The sequence below is a fragment of the Gymnoscopelus microlampas genome (genome assembly GCF_963454915.1).
Source record: "Gymnoscopelus microlampas genome assembly, chromosome: 16".
Classification (NCBI taxonomy): domain Eukaryota; kingdom Metazoa; phylum Chordata; class Actinopteri; order Myctophiformes; family Myctophidae; genus Gymnoscopelus; species Gymnoscopelus microlampas.
Genome location: NC_139953.1, coordinates 5,493,251 through 5,514,241, shown reverse-complemented (window position 1 = coordinate 5,514,241; position 20,991 = coordinate 5,493,251). Strand labels below are relative to the sequence as shown.

The following is a 20,991-nucleotide window of genomic DNA, read 5'->3' as shown; positions in this document are numbered from 1 at the left end:
GCAGGAACCAGCTAAACTCCATTTTTCCGCTTTTGCATTTTTTCCATATCAGTGCCATTGAACACCCTTTACGTCTGTGTGTTGGTAAAACAAATATTGAACCAATGAAAAGTATTAAAAAGTGCTTCTGACAAAACCAGCTAACTCCATTGGATCCTCAAACTTTCTGCTAAACCAGCTAACTCCACCAAAGGGGGGTGGAGTTAGCTGTTTTTGCTGACTCCAGGCTCCACCCCCTTTTGACCTCCAACCTCATTGAGAGCTTGGAGGTCCATTCAGCTGTTCTTATCAATGATGAACAAAACCTCCTAACTCCTTGCTGATGCCTGAGGCCCATAGGGTCAGGAGCCTATCTCCTGTTTCCTTTGCGTGAGGCAGCTTGATGTACAAGTACACCTCCCAGCCATGACGTACAAGTACGCCCCCAGGACATGACGCAAGGCAGGGATTTACCCTCTATCCGACCCTTGATGCTGCGTGCCAATCAGGGAGGCCCATTTTCGGTATGATCCAGACCCCAAACTCACAGTCTCAGGGCGGACACTCTAACCACAAGGCCACTGAGCTGGTATATCGTTACATGCCTACTTGTTAACCAAGGCAATGAGGTAACTGAGGCTTAAAATATTATTACTAGGCCTATGTCGAAGTCATATTGTATACATAAACATGTCGGTGTTCAAGCAGTTTCTCTGTATAATTCATTTCAAATGTTCCCACCATGATTCATGTGCACATGAATCCATCGTATTTCTTTCTTTCCATGAAAATATAAAATTAAGCTATATATATATATATATATATATATATATATATATATATATATATATATATATATATATATATATATATATATATATATATATATATATAAAAATAGAGTCTTTACAGAAAGTCTGTGAAGTCAGAGTCAGGAAACATATCCAGGCCTATTATGGGTATAATTAAATAATTGCAACTCATCCATGTGTTTTAATAATAAGTATCTCTTCACGGAGCATCGACAGATATTTGCTTGGACCATCATCAGCCGTGGTGGGGGATGCATGGGAAGGTTCTACATTCCTGGCCGGTGGTGCGTCTTTATCCCGGAGAAGGGAAGGGCTCATCACCACGGCTCTATTTAAACAGCCCCTGTTGCCTCTGGTCAGGGATGTGAATGACCTTGTTCCTCCCCAGCCGCTGAGTTCCACTGTTTCACTTTGCCACTGTCCCACACAGGAGCCACGACAACATGAGCCGCAGTCCAGAAAGAATGTCCTCCTACCGCCGCCATTTCGAGGGCATGGTGGCTGCCGCTGCACCTGCCGTCTATCAGGTGCGGGTGTCCAGCCCCTCTCCCACCCGCAGGGGCACCCGCTCGGCCAGCTACTCCCGCAGCGGAGGGTCCCTGGGGCGCAGCAGCAGAGCCGGGGGTCTCTCCGCCAAGTCCCGCATGACTAGGTAGGTGCTCTGTTCTATTAAAGATTATTATGCAAGAGATTTCTTTTCTTCTTTTTTTTTTGGTTTGTTAAAAAGTTAAAGCTTTTATATTCTGATAGCAGAGGAATCGTTGCTGTATAGAGCAGTGGTTCTCACACTTTTTCATGCCAAGGACCCCCAAAATTATATGTATTTGGCCGTGGATGGACCCCCATCTCAAATATTTTGTTCCATGGACCCTTAAAAGCAAAGATTTGAGTTTCAAATGTTCGCTTGAAAATATATATATATTCAAAGGTTTGCGCACATTTTCAAGAGTTTTCAAAAATAGCAGATCTACAAGCTCATAGCGGCACTCGGTGCCGCGCTATGATCGCGCTATAGATCTGCTATTTTTGAATAGCCAATGTATAAAAAAGTGGTTAAAGTGGTTAAAATGATTGTGATGCTATATGAACACATTTTGCTGGGGACCCCCTGGAACCCCCCCCATGGACCCCTGGGGGTCCCCGGACCCCACTTTGAGAACCAATGCTATAGAGGGGACTGAGGGGTCTTCCTAGACTAGAAAACCCAATTTTATCAGCTTCAGTTATACTGTAGCCTTCCAATTTTGTCTGCTTTTTGTTTCATCACTTCCAATTTCACTTGTTTAAATCCTCTATCCTGCTGCATGAGTTCTCTGAGGGTCCATTTGGTTCCATATGCGCACTCTTAGAGTTACAAATGGATACATTTATGGATACATGTACAGTACTCAACAATACCACACAATGTGGATAGGCTACTCTGTTACGAGTAAAAGTTCTGTATTCAAATTTGACTTGAGTAAAAGTACTAAAGTAGCCAATTGGCATCAAAATATACTTGCAGTCCAGTGCGTAAAATGAGGTTTCTCATTATGTAGAATGGTCCATTTCACAATCATATTATTGGATTGTAACTAGTAGCCTAATGTATTCATGTTGCTTTAATGTTGCAGGGTGGGGTTGATTTAAATTACTTTATGTTGTGCTGGGTAGCTTGACCTATAATGCATCATCATGTATTGTCAAGATTGGTCTCCTAAGATCGGTCTCCTTACTAACAAATATTGGATTATTGGCTCAGGAATGTGACAAAAAGTATAGGTGAAGTTTTATAAACCCTACAGTATGGGCTCATTTTTCAGTTCAGGTTAAAAGCTCCAGCAGGGTAAAACATGACAGGACCCATATAAGGCTGACCTTATAGCAACACAGCTGCAGCTATTAATAATAATAATAATACAAATAATAATAATTCACATTATTTGAATATCCAGCATTTAACATGATCTGTTGCCCCTGCATGTAATGTGGTTAAAAGGTCAAGTAAGGGTTGTCCCTGTCCTACCAACAGCTCCAGCATGAATGCGCTGTGTTTCGGTATCTCCATGGGGCTCGGGCCCAAGCTGGACCTGGATGCAGCGGCCGCAGAGAACCAGGCCTTCATCAGCACCCGGACCGGTGAGAGGCAGGAGATGATCGTCCTCAACGACCGACTGGCTGTCTACATAGAAAAGGCAAGACGCACATACTGTAGGCACACACGCATGCACGCAACGCTGTGATAAACAGAAATCTATGAGCATTTGGAAGAAAACACATATCTTTAAAGCTGTAATCTGGAACTTCTTTTGGAACATTATGGTAGAGTATGTTCTAAATATAACATATAGAACTATAGTACATCTTCAGTGGTTGGAGGTTGGTCTCCCTTCTCAGGACACCTGCTGTTTGACCTCCCCTGAAACAAAAATGGGTCCGACCCACTGTTTGGGAAACACTGCTCTAGGCTTAGTGATAGACGTTTGGTTATAACCCCTTTGAGTGGGAGAATCTCGTGTTACAGTTGCGATTACCTCCTCTTCCCTTTCCCTCAGAATGTCGATCTCGACGCCCGCGTTCCTTCAGTTCTATGTTCCTTACACATGTGTTTTGTTCCTTTGGGCACTGTAGGTGCGTAGCCTGGAGAGCGCCAACAAGCTGCTGGAGGCTGAGATCGAGTCCATGAGGAACCGCTACGTGAAGCCCTCGGGCCTCCGCCAGATGTACGAGTCCCAGCTCAAAGACCTCCTCAGGACAGCCGAGCAGACCAGAGTCCAGAAGGTGCATCATCACACAATCTCCATTAAAAACCACATGAAACCTTATACCCGCCTTAATCTAGGTCCAACTTCCGGCGAAAATAGCAGATCTACAAGCTGTGAGCTTTGTAGACTGGCTATTTTCGGTGAAGAGATTTGGTACAGTATATAGAGGGAAACAAATAAGGGGGTCTACTGTAGTATAGAGGATATGCGTGTGACATCATCATCAAACCCGGAAGTTATGCAGGAATGCCTACTGAGTGTCAAAAAAAATCTTTCTGGCCTTGACAGCCCATGCATCCAAACAGAAAAGTCATATCTGATTGCATTAAACAACATTAAACAATGTTAAACTCACTTTGCATGTTGCTTTGCCACTCGATGTGCCATTCACTTTAAGCATGCGCATATCCTCTATAGACTCCTGGGTGACTCCGGTCAATGAAATACATAGGGTTTAAGTTGTTTAAAACTCACTTACTAAAGGTCCGTACACACCATGAGTGTTATTTTCATGCGATTTTGATGCATTTAAACTGGCGATAAAGTGCTTTTTGTGTCTGAAACTAGGTCAAATTTTCACCACAAATAAAAGTGTGTGTGTGTGTGTGTGTGTGTGTGTGTGTGTGTAGGACTTGGCTCTGGCCGCTAAGGAGGCCATGGGAGGTCAGGTGGAGGTGCTGAAGATCAAGTATGAAGAGGCTGTGGAGGCCAGGAAGAAAGCTGAGCTGGTGATCGAGGCCTTCCGCCCGGTGAGTGACACTGGACATGGAGCTGGAGTTCTTATTTTTCTTAAATGTTTTGAGCTGATGCTCACAGCACAACACGTTGTGAGCTCGTTGTCATTTTCACTATTCATCATATCGTATATAGCGATTAAAGTTGCTGTATTTTCTGGTTGAAACAAATAGGGTTTTGTTAAAACAATGTAAGTGACAGGGGTTTAACCCTGTCACTCCAGCTTTGTAGTGAACAGGAAATAAGCATATTTTCCAGTTTCACTTGTTCTCAATTCCTGGTTGGATGAAATTGGTATCCCAACCTGACAGCATATTTTCTGTTTGCTAAAGAGCTGGAGAGACAGGGAGACCTGTGTTACTGAGCAAACACTAGAACGATTACGATCAGAATACTGAGCTATTTGATTGACTGATTCATTGTGTAAAACTGGCCAGTAAAGGTATGGTTTTACACTCTCAGAGTAATTGTGTATCGTTTAAACCATCTATGGCTGTGTGTGTGTGTGTGTGTGTGTGTTAGGATGTGGATAAAGTTACTTCAGCTCGTATTGCACTGGAGAAGCAGATGGAGAACCTCAACATTCAGCTGGCCTTCCTGCAAAGAATTCACAAGGAGGTACCGAGCGTGTGTGTGTGTGTGTGTGTGTGTGTGTGTGTGTGTGTGTGTCTGTCCATCAATCTATTCGGCATCTGTGAGTCAACAGCTGGTCACTAACATCATGCCGTTCGTTTTTGTCATACGTACTTTAACGAGCGACTAATTATGGCTATGATAGATTGTACTTCATACAGTAAGAGACGGTGTTGATGGGTAATGTGAGTACAAGTGTGATCGTGGCAAGTATCAGCAGTGTGTGAAGGATAGACACCAGACTGTGAAGGGTCACAGCGATGTGTCATGACCAAACCCATAGTTCTTTATGGTTTATAGCAGGGGTCTTCAACAGGGGGTCCTCAGAGTTACTACAGGGGGTCCGCCAAATCTTTGTGTGATATGATTTTTTTTTTAACATTAACCACTTGAACCCTAGCATCCCTTTTCTGGGGAGAACTTTAGCCAAAAATAGCAGATCTACAAGCTCACAACGCCTCGCGCTGCGAGGCGTTGTGAGCTTGTAGATCGGCTATTTTTGGCAAAGAGTTATAGGTGTAGAGGGGAAAAAAGAGCAGCAAAAGTTTATCTGAAACACAATTTTATACAATATAGAGGGGGTCCCTGGTTCATCTCTCTCTCTCTCAGCTAGGGGGTCCTTGGCCTGAAAACGTTGGAGACCCCTGGTTTATAGTGACAAACATAATAATAGGTGAGCTTTATTATAATTATCATTTGCATAAGGCAATGATTCTCAACCTCTTTTTCATTTCAAGGACCTCCAGTTTGATTAGGCCACAGCACCCCATTTGATATAAGGACCTTCTCTGGAACCCCAATTTTACAGAATCCTCAATATTAATTTAACTTTGAGAGTGTATAAATGGAACCAAATGGACCGGAAAAAGGGTTCATTCATCTCCATTTTGACACTCTCAGATTTACATTACATCTAGTCTCGTATCACGATATCCATTATGATATTGCTCTATTGCCCAGCCCTTAACGTACGGTATACTCGGACAGGAAATCGAGGAGCTGATGCAGCAGATCTACTCGGTAACGGCCCGGGCGGAGGTGAGCTTCGGCCTTCCAGACCTGTCCTCGGCCATCAGAGACATCCAGGCCCAGTACGACAGCATCGCTGCCAGAAACCTCCAGGTAAGTACGATGCAGCAACTAAGGGGTGCAATAGTCGATTGAAGTTATCTGTGTCATAGACAGTGGTGTACAGTAACAAAGTGCATTTACTCAAGTACTGTACTTAAGTACAATTTTGAGGTACTTTTACCTCTACTCCACAACATCTCAGAGACAAATATGGTACTTTTACTCCACTACAATTATTTGAAAACTTGAGTTACTTTGTAGATTTGGATTATTATTACAAAACATGCATTAACCACTTCAGCCCTATTTAATCTTTGGCTGTTTGAAAACAGCTGCTCACAAGCTCACAGGCAATGGTCAGGCATGCCTGATGAAGGTCCAAGCGGCCCGAAACGTTGCATCCTAAATACAAACCTCTTTGTAAGTGAAGACAGTGTGCGGGACTCCCTCTCCCTTCTCCCTTTTTCTTCCATAGTCAGCATCTATACTCCGACGCACCTCTCCGTTTGTAGGTGTGCAAAAGGACTTTTCCTAAAAACGCAATAATATTAAAATGTAATAATCCATTTTGGGGGAAATAATTTGAAAAAATAATCTCTTTATCGGGCTAACAATCAGAACACTTCATAAAACCCTTCATGTTTGTCCTCCTACCTCAGGAAATGGACGTGTGGTACAAGACAAAGTTCCAGGACATGAGCTCTAAGTCGACCAGTCACGTTCAAAGCGTCCGAGGTGTGAGATCAGAAATCGCAAATTATAAGAAAGACGTGAGTATGATTCTCCCTTCTACTCAACGAGTATTACCACCACTCATTAAAATCTCTCTAATCCAGAGCGTCATTTTATGAATAAAATGTAATTTCGACCAATCTGTGTGGTCGAATATGTTAATACAATATACAGTAACTGCTGTTGTACGCAGACATTCAGAATGTGTGTGTGTGTGTAGATCCTTAACAAGGAACGTGCGCTGGAGGCGGCGAAGACAAAGAACGAGATGCTGGAGGCTCAGATCCGCGACACATTGGAGAGATACAAGAAGGAGGAGAACGACCTGCAGGTAATATAAAAACGGACTTACTCCTCCTTATGGACGTAGATTCCTATAGAACCAGCTAGGGTTTGATTTGCTCGGGAGGGATACACACAAATGCGTTTCCCGGGATCAAACCCCATGACCTTGTGGTCCAAAGGCGAGAGCTCTGCCGACTTGAGCTACCAGGACACAAAATTAACCCTTTTTAACCCATTAAGACCTGGAACTGTCATTTTTAGATTTGAGCTAAAAAGCATTATTTTACACTTTGGGCTATTCAAAAATAGCAGATATACAAGCTCGTACCGCGGCACCGAGTGCCGCGCTATGAGCTTGTAGATCTGCTATTTTTGAAAATTCGTGAAAATGTGTGCAAATCTTTGAATAGATACATTTTTAAAGCGAACATCTTTAACTCAAATCTTTGCTTCTGGGGGTCCCTGGGAAAAAAATATTTTGATGGGGGTCCGTGGCCAAATACATATAATTTTGGGGGTCCTTGACATGAAAAAGATTGAGCACCGCTGATATAGAAATATACGTTTTTCAGAATACTGTTGGGATTTAGGACCAGTGTCCCCGTGTCCATGATACTGATACCAGTGTCCATATTGATATTGTACTGTGTTCTATTCCCACAGGTGCGTATAGACAACATCCAAACAGACCTGAGGGTGACGAAGGAGAAGATCGCTCTGCTGCTGAAGGAATACCAGGAGCTGCTGAACATCAAGATGTCCTTGGAGATCGAGATCACCACCTACAGGTGATTCACCTCAGTGCTTCTCACGGAGTGGGGTCCGGGGACCCCCCACAGGGGTCCTTGAGGGGTTTTACAGGCAGTCCCAGGCAAAATGTGTGGATAAAAAAAAAATATCTCAGATTTACATAGCACTTTTCTAGGTACTCAAAGTCGCTTCACAGTGGTTGAAGTTAAAGTCTAACCACTTGAACCGTAAATACATCAAAGCTGTTTGAAAATAACCGATCTACAAGCTCAAGCGAAAGTGTAATAGGCTCTATGCACAGCAGCCATAGTGTGGAGAAATTCACAGGTGTTGTCAATGATACTAATGAAGGCTCTGTTCCATTCTGGTCAAACAGAGTCAATGTGCTGTTGGCTCATATTGTGCATGTTGGCTCACTGGAAACACTCTGAGGGGGTTCCAAATGGCCCCTTGATGGGTGTGTAACTCTGAGAGTGTACAAATGGAACCAAATGGAGCCGTAAGGGTCCATTTGGTTCCATTTGTACACTCTCAGAGTTATGAGAAGTCTAAGAACCACTGTGCTACACTAAATGGAACAGAGCCTTCATTAGTATCATTGGTAACACCTGTGAAGGAAGTGATAATGTGGCTGCTGTGAATAGAGACAATTCAAGCTTAAGTGTGATTGATCGTACATCTCGTCTGGCAGGATGCTGATCGACAGCGAGGACAGCCGCCTCAGCACCCTGGTGCGTGTCATGTCCCTGATGGGACCTTCCCCGGCTCATAAGACCGCCACGGGCACCGAGGAGGACGCCCCGCTGGCACCGGGCACGGCACTAGCGTCGTCCCAGACAGACTCTTAGGAGGACGGGGCCACCGAGACGTCAGAGCGGAAGAGCCTCCTCGTCAGGTGAGGGCCCACATGGCCATAAAACTCTGTTTACTGAACCTCACAAAACCATGTTTTGACGAGATATTTAAAAAAAATCACTCAATGTGAAGTGAGCGGTGTTATTTAAGGTCATCACAGTGATGGAAGCTCACTTAAAAAAAAAAATATTTTTTTTGAAGTGCGTGGTGCTATTTATTGGTTATGAATTTCATCATGCGTCTCGCTAGCCAATCACAATACTGAGCAAAGGGTCTGAATACTTATCAGCCAATCACAGCGTCTACACCGCTCAAAAAAACATATATATTTTTGAATTTAAGTTTCTATTTGTGAACATTTAACAAATAAAAAAATACTTTGACAGAAAAAAAAAAGAAAAAAAAACATTTTTTTTTTTTTTTTTAATGTTTTCTTATTTTTTTTTTTTTACTTTTTCCACACATAACCAGGACATAACATGCATACAAACTGGCTCAATAGCGCCCCGTGCCAAACAGGACAATGTGGTATTGCAGGTGAAAGTGCTTTATAAGCCAGAGAGAAGTTAGTTGGAATGAGTATATCTGAGGCTTGATTTAGGCTCAAACCTTTTGAAAAACGTTTGAGGGACATAAACAATATGATATCAAATATTATTATTATTTTTTAAATTCATGCTGTAGCTCCTTTAACCCTTACCAGTCAGTCAATAATCACTAACTGTTTGTTGAACTCATCACTCCTCCTTCTCGGCCTTTCCTCCCAGAACAGTTCAGAGCGATGAGGAGACATATGAGAGTGACTCACTGGAACGCACCATCACCATGCCTGGAGCAGCGGACGGCACAGATGACCAATAGACAACCCCTCCCCCAAATTCAACTCATCTAACCATCACTGTCACCCAGTGGTTCTCAAACATTTTAGTGCCACGGACCACCCAAATTGATATGCATTTGGCCGCGGACCCCCATCTGAAAATGTTTTGTGCCAGAGACCCCCACAAAAAAATATATCAAAATTATTCAAAAAACATTTTCAATATTTTTCAGAAATGTTCAAAAATAGCAGATGTACAAGCTTGCAGCGCGGCACTAAGTGACGCGCTGTGAGCTTGTAGATCTGCTATTTTTTTAATAGCCAACATATAAATGGATAAAGTGGTTAATATGATTGTGATGCTATGTTAACGACTTTTTCTGGGGAACCCCTACACACATAGATTAAACAATCCGCCTAAGCCTTTGATTTATTTCAATGGTGGGGTTATAATTCCTGTTTTTGTTTGCGACTCAAAATCCTGAATGAACAAATAACAGATGATCTTAAAGGAGGAGTTCACCCAAAAAATGATTTATTTTCTATCAATTTGCACACCCCATGAAGCCTTGAATACATGGATTTATTTTGTTTTTTGTCGCATTCCTAAGCCAATAATTTGATGCCCGGGTGTATTTCCGGTAGGAGACACAAAGAATCTACTTTGTGTCTCCTACCGGATACATTAGACAGGAATCAAATTATTAGCTTAGGAATGTGACAAAAACACAAATAAATCCATGGATTCAAGGCTTCATGGGGTGTGCAATTGATAGAAAATAAGTCATTTTTTGGGCGAACTACTCCTTTAAACGTTTTCTGATGTCATCCTCAAGTCCTCTGCTCTGCCTGCATTTAACCTTCTCCCCTCGCAGCCTCTCATCACCTCTCTGTTAGTCCTCTTAATCCTCCTGTGTGTCAGAAGCATATATATTTGAAAGCCATTTAATAACAATAATAAACTGCAAGCAAACATGATGTCAGTGTGGTGGTCTTCATTTGAATTAGTAAGGTGATTTGGTGCACACATAATAGTTCTGTTGCTACTGGTCATGAAAGAGACAGTTTCATTGTTTTCATCTTGAAACATCTTTATGGTTTATAAATCAGAGCAGCGCAATCTTTCCAGTTTCAGGTTCAAGGAAGAGGAATGAGAACAATCCTTGTGTAAACGTTTCATAATAATTACATACTGTACAACGTACAACGATGAACGCTCCAACTGGACAAAAAGTATTCCAGTTAGTACCAGTATATATTGTTACAATACATTGGCAACATCATCCAAAAATCCATTCAAAGAGGATAACAGAACCTACTTGGCATTGGATATCAATCTCGATTTGTTGGCAAGGCAATCCATATATTAATACAGTAGCTTAGTTAGGTTCCACCATTAGTGTCGCGTAGCCAGACAACTATTCCACAATCTCCGAATGCTATACAGCAGTGGTTCACAAACTTTTCCATGTCAAGGACCCCCAAATTGACACTTATTAGCCCGCGGCCCCCATTTGAAAGGATATGCACGCCAGGGACCCCCATAAGAGAAGATTTGTACGGCTCCAGCAGTGATTTTAAACCATTTTAATTTCAAGGACCCCCAGTTTGACATGCATTAGGGCTACGGGCCCCCATTGAATGGTATTTCTATCTCTGGGACAGTGGGACCCCAATTTATATTGTAAAATCAATGTTAATTTAACTCTGAGAGTGTACAAATGTAACCAAACTAGAAGTTCGGGCCGCTACGCGGCCCGAACGTCTAGCGTGACGCGTCGTTCACTTTGCAGTGCCACCTTACAGGCACCTCACAGTGTGAGAGAGAGTTTTGTGCTCTCCTAAATCCACGGCAGGCTTTGAAAGTACCCACTTCAGAAAGAGGTGACGTGCATCACCTCTCCAATGACCAAAACCCACTTTGTGATTACTCAGACCTGGTATGGCAGACCTGTGGGGAGTGTGCAGTGGTGTACAATGTGAAAAGATAGTTGAAATCGCAGGAGATGAAGTTAGCAGTTTATTTGTGTAAAGGGTCGTCGGCGTGGGTTGTGTTGAGGATGGAAGCCGTCGAACTGGTGCATCCTACCTATTTATAGGTAGGATGTGATGTCATGCTGTCGTGAGATTACGTCACACTGGCGTGTCTCATCGTGATGTCACGACCGTGATGTCATATGACGTCACACTGGCTACATATAACGTTACAACGTACATACCGACATGGCGCAGGATTCAAATTGTATATATATAATATAGATGGACCAGTTAGGGTCCATTTGGTTCCATTCGTACACTCTCAGAGTTACAGACACTTAAGGGTCCATTTGGTTCTTAACTATCCATCATTTAACCGGGGACTTCCTGGAACTCCCTCAAGGACCCCTGGGGGTCCCCAGACCCCACTTTGAGAACCAATGCTATACAGAGTCTGGAACTACACCTCCCGAAAGCCGAGAAAGGAAGCTGTCATCCATTCACAAACATAAGACTTTAAAATACCTTTAAAACGTATTTCTGAATTCCCATGTCTGCTAAGCAGCGAGCTATTATGCTTCAACTAAATTTGATTTACAGTGGGACAAATTCACGTGACTGTAAAGATGAAACAGAAGTGGGGAAGAGGCATCCGCTTTACCTCCGGATAATTATCAGAGCTTCTGTTTGCTCCAGACAGTATGACGGAAACGTCATTTGAACATTGTGGCAGACAACTGGCTCGCGAGACTATTTCCACAATAACCGTGTTTATTATTATTTATTTTTCTTACAGTAACAGTGCAAAGTAATAAAATACGAAAGCAAAAGCATGATTTGACTAATATACTCCCTTCAATGTGTCCCATAGTGCAGTGCTTCCCAACCTTTCTTTCCTTCTTACAGCTGACATGCACACAATGACATTAAACCACTGAAGTCCTATACGACGAATAGCGGGAAAATAGTTTAACATGTCGCATGGCATAACGCGTTATGTTATTAGTGTGCTTCACAATGATGTTAATGTACATTATGTAGGAGTTAACTATGATTTTGTGCAACGTGCTAAAGGAGACACACCATGAATTTAAAAAAAATATTTGATATTTAATATCATATGGTGTATGTCCCTCAAACCCTTTTCAAAAGGTTTGAGCCTAAATCAACACTCAGATATACTCATCCCAAGTCAATTCTCTCAGGCTTATAAAGCACTTTCAGCTGCAATACCAAAATGTCCTGTTGGGCAGAGGGGTGCTGTACTGCGGTACTGAGCAATTCTGTCTGTCAAAATACATGGGCAGAAAGTTTCGTGATGTAAGCAAACTTGCCATTCTGAGATGGCCTGTTTAGACACGCCCATTCTGAAAATCTCTGAAATGAGAATGAATGACTGAATGTTAAAAAAATATATTTTTTGGGGTACAAGAGACACTGGGGAGCCCAAAAAATACAAAAAAAAAAAAAAAAAGTGAAATTCATGGTGTGTCTCCTTTAAACATTTTTTTTGGATCCCTCCATACAGACTGGGCTCTATCTTGCACGGCGCCTTATCTGATCCTTAAAAAAATAAAATGTCATTGAGTGCTAGAATTCATTTATTATTTAAGTCAGCCAGTGCCAGCGTTTTTGAGCCTTTTTTACAAACCTTTCAAGAGCCACAGAATATTTCGTTCGAGGACGATCGACACACAGAGCGTCGCAAAAGACGGACGAGTGTCTCTGCTTCCATCGGGGGGAAAAAGGTTGTCAACGCGACCCTCCGTTCTTTAGTTATTGGCTTTGAATATAGCTTGATCTCGCCAAAAACGCAGAGAAAAAACAAGACTGCAGAGAAAAATGTATCCTTTAACTCATTCACTGCCAGACTTATTGCTGGCCGCGTTTGCCCACTGCCAGAGATTTTTCATTGAAAAAAAAAAGTACTCAGGAGCTGAGATATAGAATTTAAGCTTTAAGTTAACAAGGAAGTGGATGGGAGTCTTTTCCTTCGAAAAATCATATCTCCTTGGTCTTTGGGTAAAAAAAAAAAAAAGAATTAAAAAAAGATTTTTTTTTGGAAAAATTAATAATTACGTTTATTACGTCAGTGGCAGTGTATGAGTTAACATTAGATCGGACAGGCGCGGTTTGTTGTGATCACATTATTTCCGGATCTATTCCTCTCCAGAAGTCATAGGATCGCTCAGGTTGGGGAACATCTAGCATAAACAGTGAAAACACGGTTTGGACGTGTTACATGTCTTTGGCACTCTGGGCTTTGGAAAAAGGTGAAAATAGTGAAAATCGGCAATTTTCACAATTTTAAAATGTTTTTCAAAATACAAAACAATACCTAAAGAGATTAGGCATAAGGGATACGGAGCCAGATAGGGCCCAAAGCCTCACAAATGTGTGTGATCTTCCCCCGGGGGTTGGGAAACAACTGCCATAGTGCATGCCCTTTTTATTCACAGTGACAAAAAAGTACAGTATATAAAGACATAGAAAGGCTGGATGTCGTGCAGTTAAATCGTACAAAAAGAAAAGGAAAAAAAGTTAACTCTTGACAAGAAAAGGTTGAGAATAAGTTTGTACAGTACATTCACCATCGCTTTAGAACATGATATGATCAGTCAGGGGCAGATACAAAAGAAGAGGATTGTTCAATAGATTGCATGGATATTGCGTGTGCGTGTGCGTGTGTGTGTGTGTGTGTGTGTGTGTGTGTGTGTGTGCGTGTGCGTGTGCGTGTGTGTGTGTGTGTGTGTGTGTGTGTACGTGTTATTGCACAGGTTTGGGTTGGTCCCCTACTCCACCTGCCAGTCGATACACTGCCAGGCTGACATCATGAGCCAAGTCATCAGCGCTTTCCTAAAAAACACACACACACAAACACCACAAGGCAGATTTAGGGTACAGTGCAGTCACACATCTGCAATTTACCATCATGTTGCGGGGCACAAAAGGCAGATTCAAAGACCGGGCCGAGCATCGATACAGATAGACTGGAGTATTAGATTGGCATCAATTGAAACGATGCACCTTAACTCTCTCAGTGCCAGAGTATTTTCATAAAGTACTCCCCCAGTGCCAGCAATTTTCGTTTTTTTTTGTTGCTATTTTGTAATTTAATTTTTAAATAGCTTCTCTTCTGCAGTTCTAAACACCTACGACAGTTCTACCAGTAGAGAGCAGCAAATCGACACATTGATTACCTCGCTGACTCGCTCGCCCCCTCCCAAACAGGCCTACGTCACATCCGGTAAAAAAAAACGGAAGTGACGTTTTCGACAATCTGTGATCGGGCTAAAATACGATGTGATACACGACTACGATGACTGATCGTCACCCAGACCAAAGAGAATGGAAGTGGAGCTCTCCGTTGGTTTTGTACACCGTGTGAAAAACCGTGACTTTCCCTATTCTGGCCGAAAATGACCGCGGAAAAAAAAAGAGAACCGGAAATAGCAGATCTACAAGCTCATAGCGCGGCACCGAGTGCCGCGCTATGAGCTTGCAGATCTGCTATTTTTGAAAAATCGTGAAAATATTTTTTTTATATTTTTTTTCCCCGAAAAACTGTTAGGATTTAGAAAATGTTTATAAGCGGCCTCAGGTCTCAATGGGTTAAAAGCGCCAACATGGATCAAGTCACAAAGAAGCCGAAGCTCGTTTCCGTCGCGGTCCATAAAAACGCTCAACGCGCAACCAAACAGACACACCAACAGAGCAAACGGAAGAAACACGAACAGTTATAACACAATTATAACGATCACAGCCTGTTCTAGACCAGAGGTTCCCAAACTGGGGGTCGGGACCCAATTGTTTTCTCACTCAACAGTAAACAAACCAACATACAGTATAAGTGTACACAGGGTATCTGCACATTTATAAAGTTACAACTTAACACATCACCCGCCAAGGTATTAAACATTGTTTGTTATCCCCTTGCCAGCGTAATTACCTTAATGCGATGATGATCTTTGAAACGCTGTTGAAGCGACATTGTGCACAAAAAAATAATAAAAACATAATCCCTGTGGGTAGGCAGAGGGATCTGTGTATTCAGAGGAACAACAACATTCCAACCGCCATTTGGGGGCTACGGCCCGCTGAAAACAGTGGTTTTCCAATGCAAAAAAACTGCAACTAAGTTAGAGGTGTTTTTCTGAAAATCCCATAGTCAGGGTGGATGGATGTGACGTTTTTTGGAATTGATGTCACATCCACATACTTCTTCTCTGAGTGACGATGGATCATCACAGAGCTGTGTTACGGTGCCTAAAACAGCGTGCATCATTTTTTTAATAGAACGACTTTATGCGTCTTGGCGGGCAAGTGGACTATTTAATAGAACGACTTTATGCGTCCATCGCAGGAAATGAGTTAAGGACTTGTAAGACCTTTTTTAATACCTCTAAAATAAAATAAAATAAAATAATAATAAGGCCATTTCTACGTCAAAAGTAACAACAAACTGTACTATAAAAAACATTGGCCAAATTGTCAAATACTACCTAAGAAAGAGGCAAACATTTTGAAAATAGCCGATCTACAAGCTCACAATGCGTTGTGAGCTATTCAAACTAAAAGTAATGCCTCAACTCCTACAATTCTAAGTGTTTGTCAGGGTGGGGGGGTCCCCAGTTCAAAGATGATTATTTGGGGGGGTCACAGCCTGAGAAATGAAGACAAAATGGTTATTAAAAGCCACCCGTTTTGGCTACCGCTCTTACCTGAGTCTCGGCCTCGGCGTACACTCGGACCACGTCCTCGGTCCCTGAGGGTCTAACAAAAGAGCGTGCCTGTCGGTAGTCCCCCACCAGGCCGTCGATGGCGTCCTGCAGGCCCGGGGGGCTCACCGCTCGTCTCTCTGCGTCGGCCGTGTCGATCAGCCGGCGGTCGGACACCTGCAAAACGCAGAGACGGAACAGAAAAGCTGCTGAATTCTTGTAGAACACTGGGTCTCAAACTTTTTCATGTCAAGAACACTCAAATTGATATCTGTATGCTGTATTTGGCCCGCGGAACCCCCATCTGTAAATGTTTTGTGCCTGGGACCCCCAGAACAGAAGATTTATGTAAAAAAAAAACAAAGATTATTCAAAATCTTCCAAACATTCTTTTTTTCCCCCCCAGACGTACAAGTGACGCGCTGTGAGCTTGTATAGTTGCTATTTTTTAAGAAGTAACATATAACATATGGTTAAAGTGGTTAAAATGATAGTGCTATTAACTAATTACGCTGGGGACACCCTGGCCCCTCTTTGAAGAACCACTGCTGACTGACTGCTCAAACTATTTGTGTGACTGTTGATAAAGTGAAGGCATTATTAGGGATGCAACAGTTAATTGATCTAATCCGATTTAATCGATAATAACAAATAATTTGAATTTAATTAAATAATTAAAGGTAGGGTAAGTGATATTTTTTGGTTAAAACAAAAAGTATGTTGTTAAAAGGTTAAAGCACTATATTATGATAGTAATCATTGCTATAGAGTGTTTGTTCAGTAACAGGAGTCTCCCTGTCTCTCCAGCTCTTTAATAAACAGAAAATACATTTTCCGGTAGGTGTCAAAATCTCAGCCAATCAGGAGAAAGTACCCATTTTTAAGCTTAATTTTTATAGTGTTCCAGTTCCAATTTTGCCTGCTCATTTCTTAGTGTCATCACTTCCAATTCCACTTGTTTAATCTATATCCTGATTGAGTTCTCTATCCTGATTGGATAAAATTGGAAATGAAACTGAAACTGAAACGAAAATGCATTTTCTGTTTAATAAAGAGCTGGAGAGACAAGGAGACTCCTTTTACTGAACAAACACTCTATAGCAATGAGTACTATCAGAATATAGAGCTATTTAACACTTATTCTAACCAAAGAAAATCACTTACCCTACCTTTAATTTTGGGGAATTATTATTTCTTTTTTTACTCTGCACTGGTTCTCAATGTAAATCAACAGTAGATTTAGTCAACTAAGATCTTATGCTATTTAGTCAACTAAAACTAAACTAAAAGTTCAACATTTCAAACGACTCAAATATGACAACCTAGTATTTTATTCAATAGACTTTGACTAAAACTAAATCAAACACACACACACACACACACACACACACACACACACACACACACACCTTGACTTTGAGCTGTCTGTTGGGCAGGTCGGTGTACATGGAGTCCCACTGTTGCACCGTCATGCCTTTGAGGGCGAGGATGGCTTCGATCAGCAGCATGTCGGAGATGGCGTCGCCCACCGTCTGCAGAGAGTCACATAACGGTACGACCGTGTTACTTTAACCTTTAACTCAATCCGGGAACGCATGCCGTGTCATTTTAGATTTCTTTGGGCTATTCAAAAATAGCAGATTGTAGATCTGCTATTTTTTTTAAATTGTGCGTGAAGATTTTGCGCAAATCTTTGAATACATATATTTTTTAAGCAAACATTTGTAAAATATGTTGTTCCAGGGACCCCCCAGACGCAAAGATTTGAGTTACAAATGTTTGCTTTAAAAAATATATATATTCAAAGATTTGCTCACTTTTTTCAGATGAGACATGGGAGGACTGTATCAGTGATATCCACCATAGAAGCTTAACATTTCTGGGTCGAGCCCAGCCCGGCCCGGGCCTGGCCGAATTTGTCAAATATTTGTCGAAGCCCGACAAATATGTGTGATATTCTGTTCAGTGTCCGTGATAATTGGCAGTCGCCATTATATGGAGGAGGCGATGCTTCCTTTATCTGTGATCTGTATCCTGAAACACTTGTTGTTGTTGACTTTCCCAAGTTTGTGCATCTACTCTACTATTGGTTTGTGTTCAAGAATGTCTTGTTAACACTAGCATGACTGGGGTTTCATTGTCCCACACACTGCCTGAAAAACGGTCATTTTAATCCCCAAATCAGGCTATAAAAAAACAAACAGTTGCTGCGTGACAAGCTGTATGCTTGTAGATCTGATCTTTTTTCCGCCGCTTTGCAATGAAAGTGAAAGTTGAAAATGGGTTGCCAAATTTTGCGAGAGAAATAAGCAGTCATAGCCGAGGCTAATTTGCAACCCCAGTCCCTGGTTAGACCTTTCTATATAAATATTTACATAATAAAAAATAATTTACAAAAGGACATGCATGAAGCTCTAATCTAAACAAGTATGAAAAGATATTTATATCTGCAAAGTAACTAGTAACTACAGTTTTCAAATAATTATAGTGGAGTAAAAGTACAAGATTTGCCTCTGAGCTGTAGTGGAGTAGAAAATTATTACCATTATAATCTAATTATATATATAATTATAATAATAATAATAATAATAATAGAAAGACGTGAAAAAACAAGCCCAAAGTCGCTTATAATAAGCAGACATGGCAACATAGACTCGCTGCGCAGCAGAGTCTGCTCGTCTACGGGCCGCTCTGCGGGGGGGTCCCGAGGTGTGAACTGCTCTTCCATGGGGGAGAGAGGGTGACAGTGGTCAATTTAGCCGAAATATAACGGCTGGGATGGTATATATGCAGGGGTGCACATAACTTTTTAGGTCTAGTACTCAGAAGAGCACCTGGAGATGTGACTTGGTGCGCAACAAATAAATGCTCCCGTCCCATTTTGTCAACGGGGGGGGGGGTGCAGCTGCGCACAAGAACAAAAAAAAGGACGCTCTTCTTGCAAATTCCGCCGATTTTCGCCGTTTTTTTTTCTCTCACACCGTTTGGTGAAGCCCCCAAGGTTGGTGCCCTGTGCAGCGCTGCTTTTATCCGCCAGATTGGGACGTTCGCGGCATATTTTGCACCATCACGGTGCGTTCATCATCGGTGACGACGAGTGCCTCTAACAGCCGCTGCTGGCTGCGTGCACGCAGCGGGGCAATGCGAGGCGATGCGAGACACTCACACAATCACGTGCAGCATGCATCTCTCCCCCTGCGCCTACTGGCTGTACATGGGGCCGACGGGTGCTTTAGCGTGATTGTTTGAGTGTGGCTTCAGGAAGTATTCCTAGCCTCGATCTCCAGGCTTTTATTTTTTAGTTTTGCTAAAAAATAAAAGCTTGGAAATTCCTGTCCCAGCTGTTGGTACGCAAAAGCGCCTCGCGTCGTCTGATGTGGTGCTCATTTTTTATTTTGGGTGCGCATGCGCACCTGCGCACCAGTTATGTGCACCCCTGTATATATGGTATATATTTCATATTTATAATACGTTTCAGAAAAAAGAAAGAAAAACGGAGATGATTTGAAACAAATATTTAGGAAAAGTCATGAAAGGGGAACTTTCTCAGAGCTTCATGAGAGAAGACAATCCAAGTCTCAAAATCGGTCATATTGATGGCTTAGTCACGCAAGTGTTAAATGTGTACCTGGTTGATGAGGTTGACAGTGTTCTGGAGCAGTGCGGTGGCTCTCTTCCTCTCGTCGTTGGAGTTGGGGTCCACAGCCAGCTGGTGGATCTTCTGTTCAGCCTCCTTACTGAACAACACCTGAACACAACACACACACACACACACACACACACACACACACACACACACACACACACACACACACACACACACACACACACACACACACACACACACACACACACACACACACACACACACACACACACACACACACTGTAGGATATTCTGTTCAGCCTCCTTACTGAACAACACCTGAACACAACACACACGTAATGACACCGACTGTAGGACTTCACATACGTGGACCACCGCAGGCGCTAATAGGAGAATAGGAGATAAGTGAGATTAAGCGCCGAGACCGTAGCCCTACGGTCCGGGTGCTTTACTTTTTTTCGAGAAAAAAAAAAACTTTATTCAATTTTCGGTACGGCACATTTCAGTGTAACACCACCGGAAGTCGGAACTATTTGCGATCCCGTTTTTCGTTTCCCGTCGGCCTCCATTCTAAGGCGCACACTAAAACTCCATTTTAGTCCTTGTAGTTTTTTCTCCTCGCATTTCCCATGTTAACATAAACGCTCAGAACTCAAACATGGCTGCCCCGTTTGACACGTGGTCTGCACTGCTAGACGCAGGCAGATGTCGGCGATGTATGTAAACAAAGCAGAGCTCACTTTTTTGGATTTTAACAAGGTCTATGGCGACGTGAAAAAAACAACAAAAAAAACCTTGGCACTGGTGATTACATTCTGAGATTAGCCCTTGGCAGTGGATGTGTTAAAGGGATAGTTCACCCAAAAAAACTTTTTTTTTCTATTGATTAGTCACCTCATGGAGGCTTTTATTCATTTTGGGGGTGAACTATCCCTTTAATATGGATTAACAGCAGTTAATCTAAACTCCTATAAAAATAGTTTGGAAACGTTATTTCGGTCGGTTATTTCTCCCCTTCAATAAGACCCATTGGTATTGTATTTTATATCGTGGGGAAGGCTGATTAGTGACCTTTACCACGAGGTACAACTTGTAATGATCGTGCATTCGTGGAATGAGCAACAGAGCGCTGGGGATTGAAAGCGGCTTTATGAAAAGGTGAGTTTTCAGAGGGGAATTTAAAACGGGGCACAGATTCAGCAAGCCTCCTCTCCTCGTAAGGGTCCATTTGGTTCCATTTGTACACTCTCAGAGTTATGGGGGTCGTGGAAAC

General features: G+C 42.3%; 2 protein-coding genes across 4 annotated transcripts in view; one reads left to right on the top strand and one right to left on the bottom strand.

Annotated features, from left to right (window-relative positions):
• Window positions 1-1,234: 1,234 nt before the first annotated feature.
• Window positions 1,235-8,589, top strand: ngs (notochord granular surface; the record flags this gene model as incomplete). Its single annotated transcript, XM_084081993.1, has 10 exons — window positions 1,235-1,443; window positions 2,803-2,965; window positions 3,402-3,551; window positions 4,165-4,284; window positions 4,793-4,888; window positions 5,891-6,025; window positions 6,634-6,744; window positions 6,927-7,037; window positions 7,655-7,779; window positions 8,433-8,589. 10 exons carry the CDS (start codon window positions 1,235-1,237, stop codon window positions 8,587-8,589), a joined length of 1,377 nt encoding a protein of 458 aa, XP_083938119.1.
• A 1,892-nt stretch (window positions 8,590-10,481) lies between these two features.
• The window catches only part of pgm3 (phosphoglucomutase 3), a 31,946-nt gene continuing 21,436 nt past the window's right edge, over window positions 10,482-20,991 (bottom strand). For all 3 annotated transcript variants that reach the window (XM_084081579.1, XM_084081581.1, XM_084081580.1), the window contains exons 10-13: window positions 19,740-19,859; window positions 17,521-17,643; window positions 16,115-16,288; window positions 10,482-14,249 (exon numbers count right to left, since the gene is read on the bottom strand). In XM_084081579.1, coding sequence (XP_083937705.1) covers window positions 14,160-14,249; window positions 16,115-16,288; window positions 17,521-17,643; window positions 19,740-19,859 — 507 coding nt within the window. In that variant the 3' untranslated portion in view covers window positions 10,482-14,159. The remainder of the gene's footprint in view (window positions 14,250-16,114; window positions 16,289-17,520; window positions 17,644-19,739; window positions 19,860-20,991) is intronic.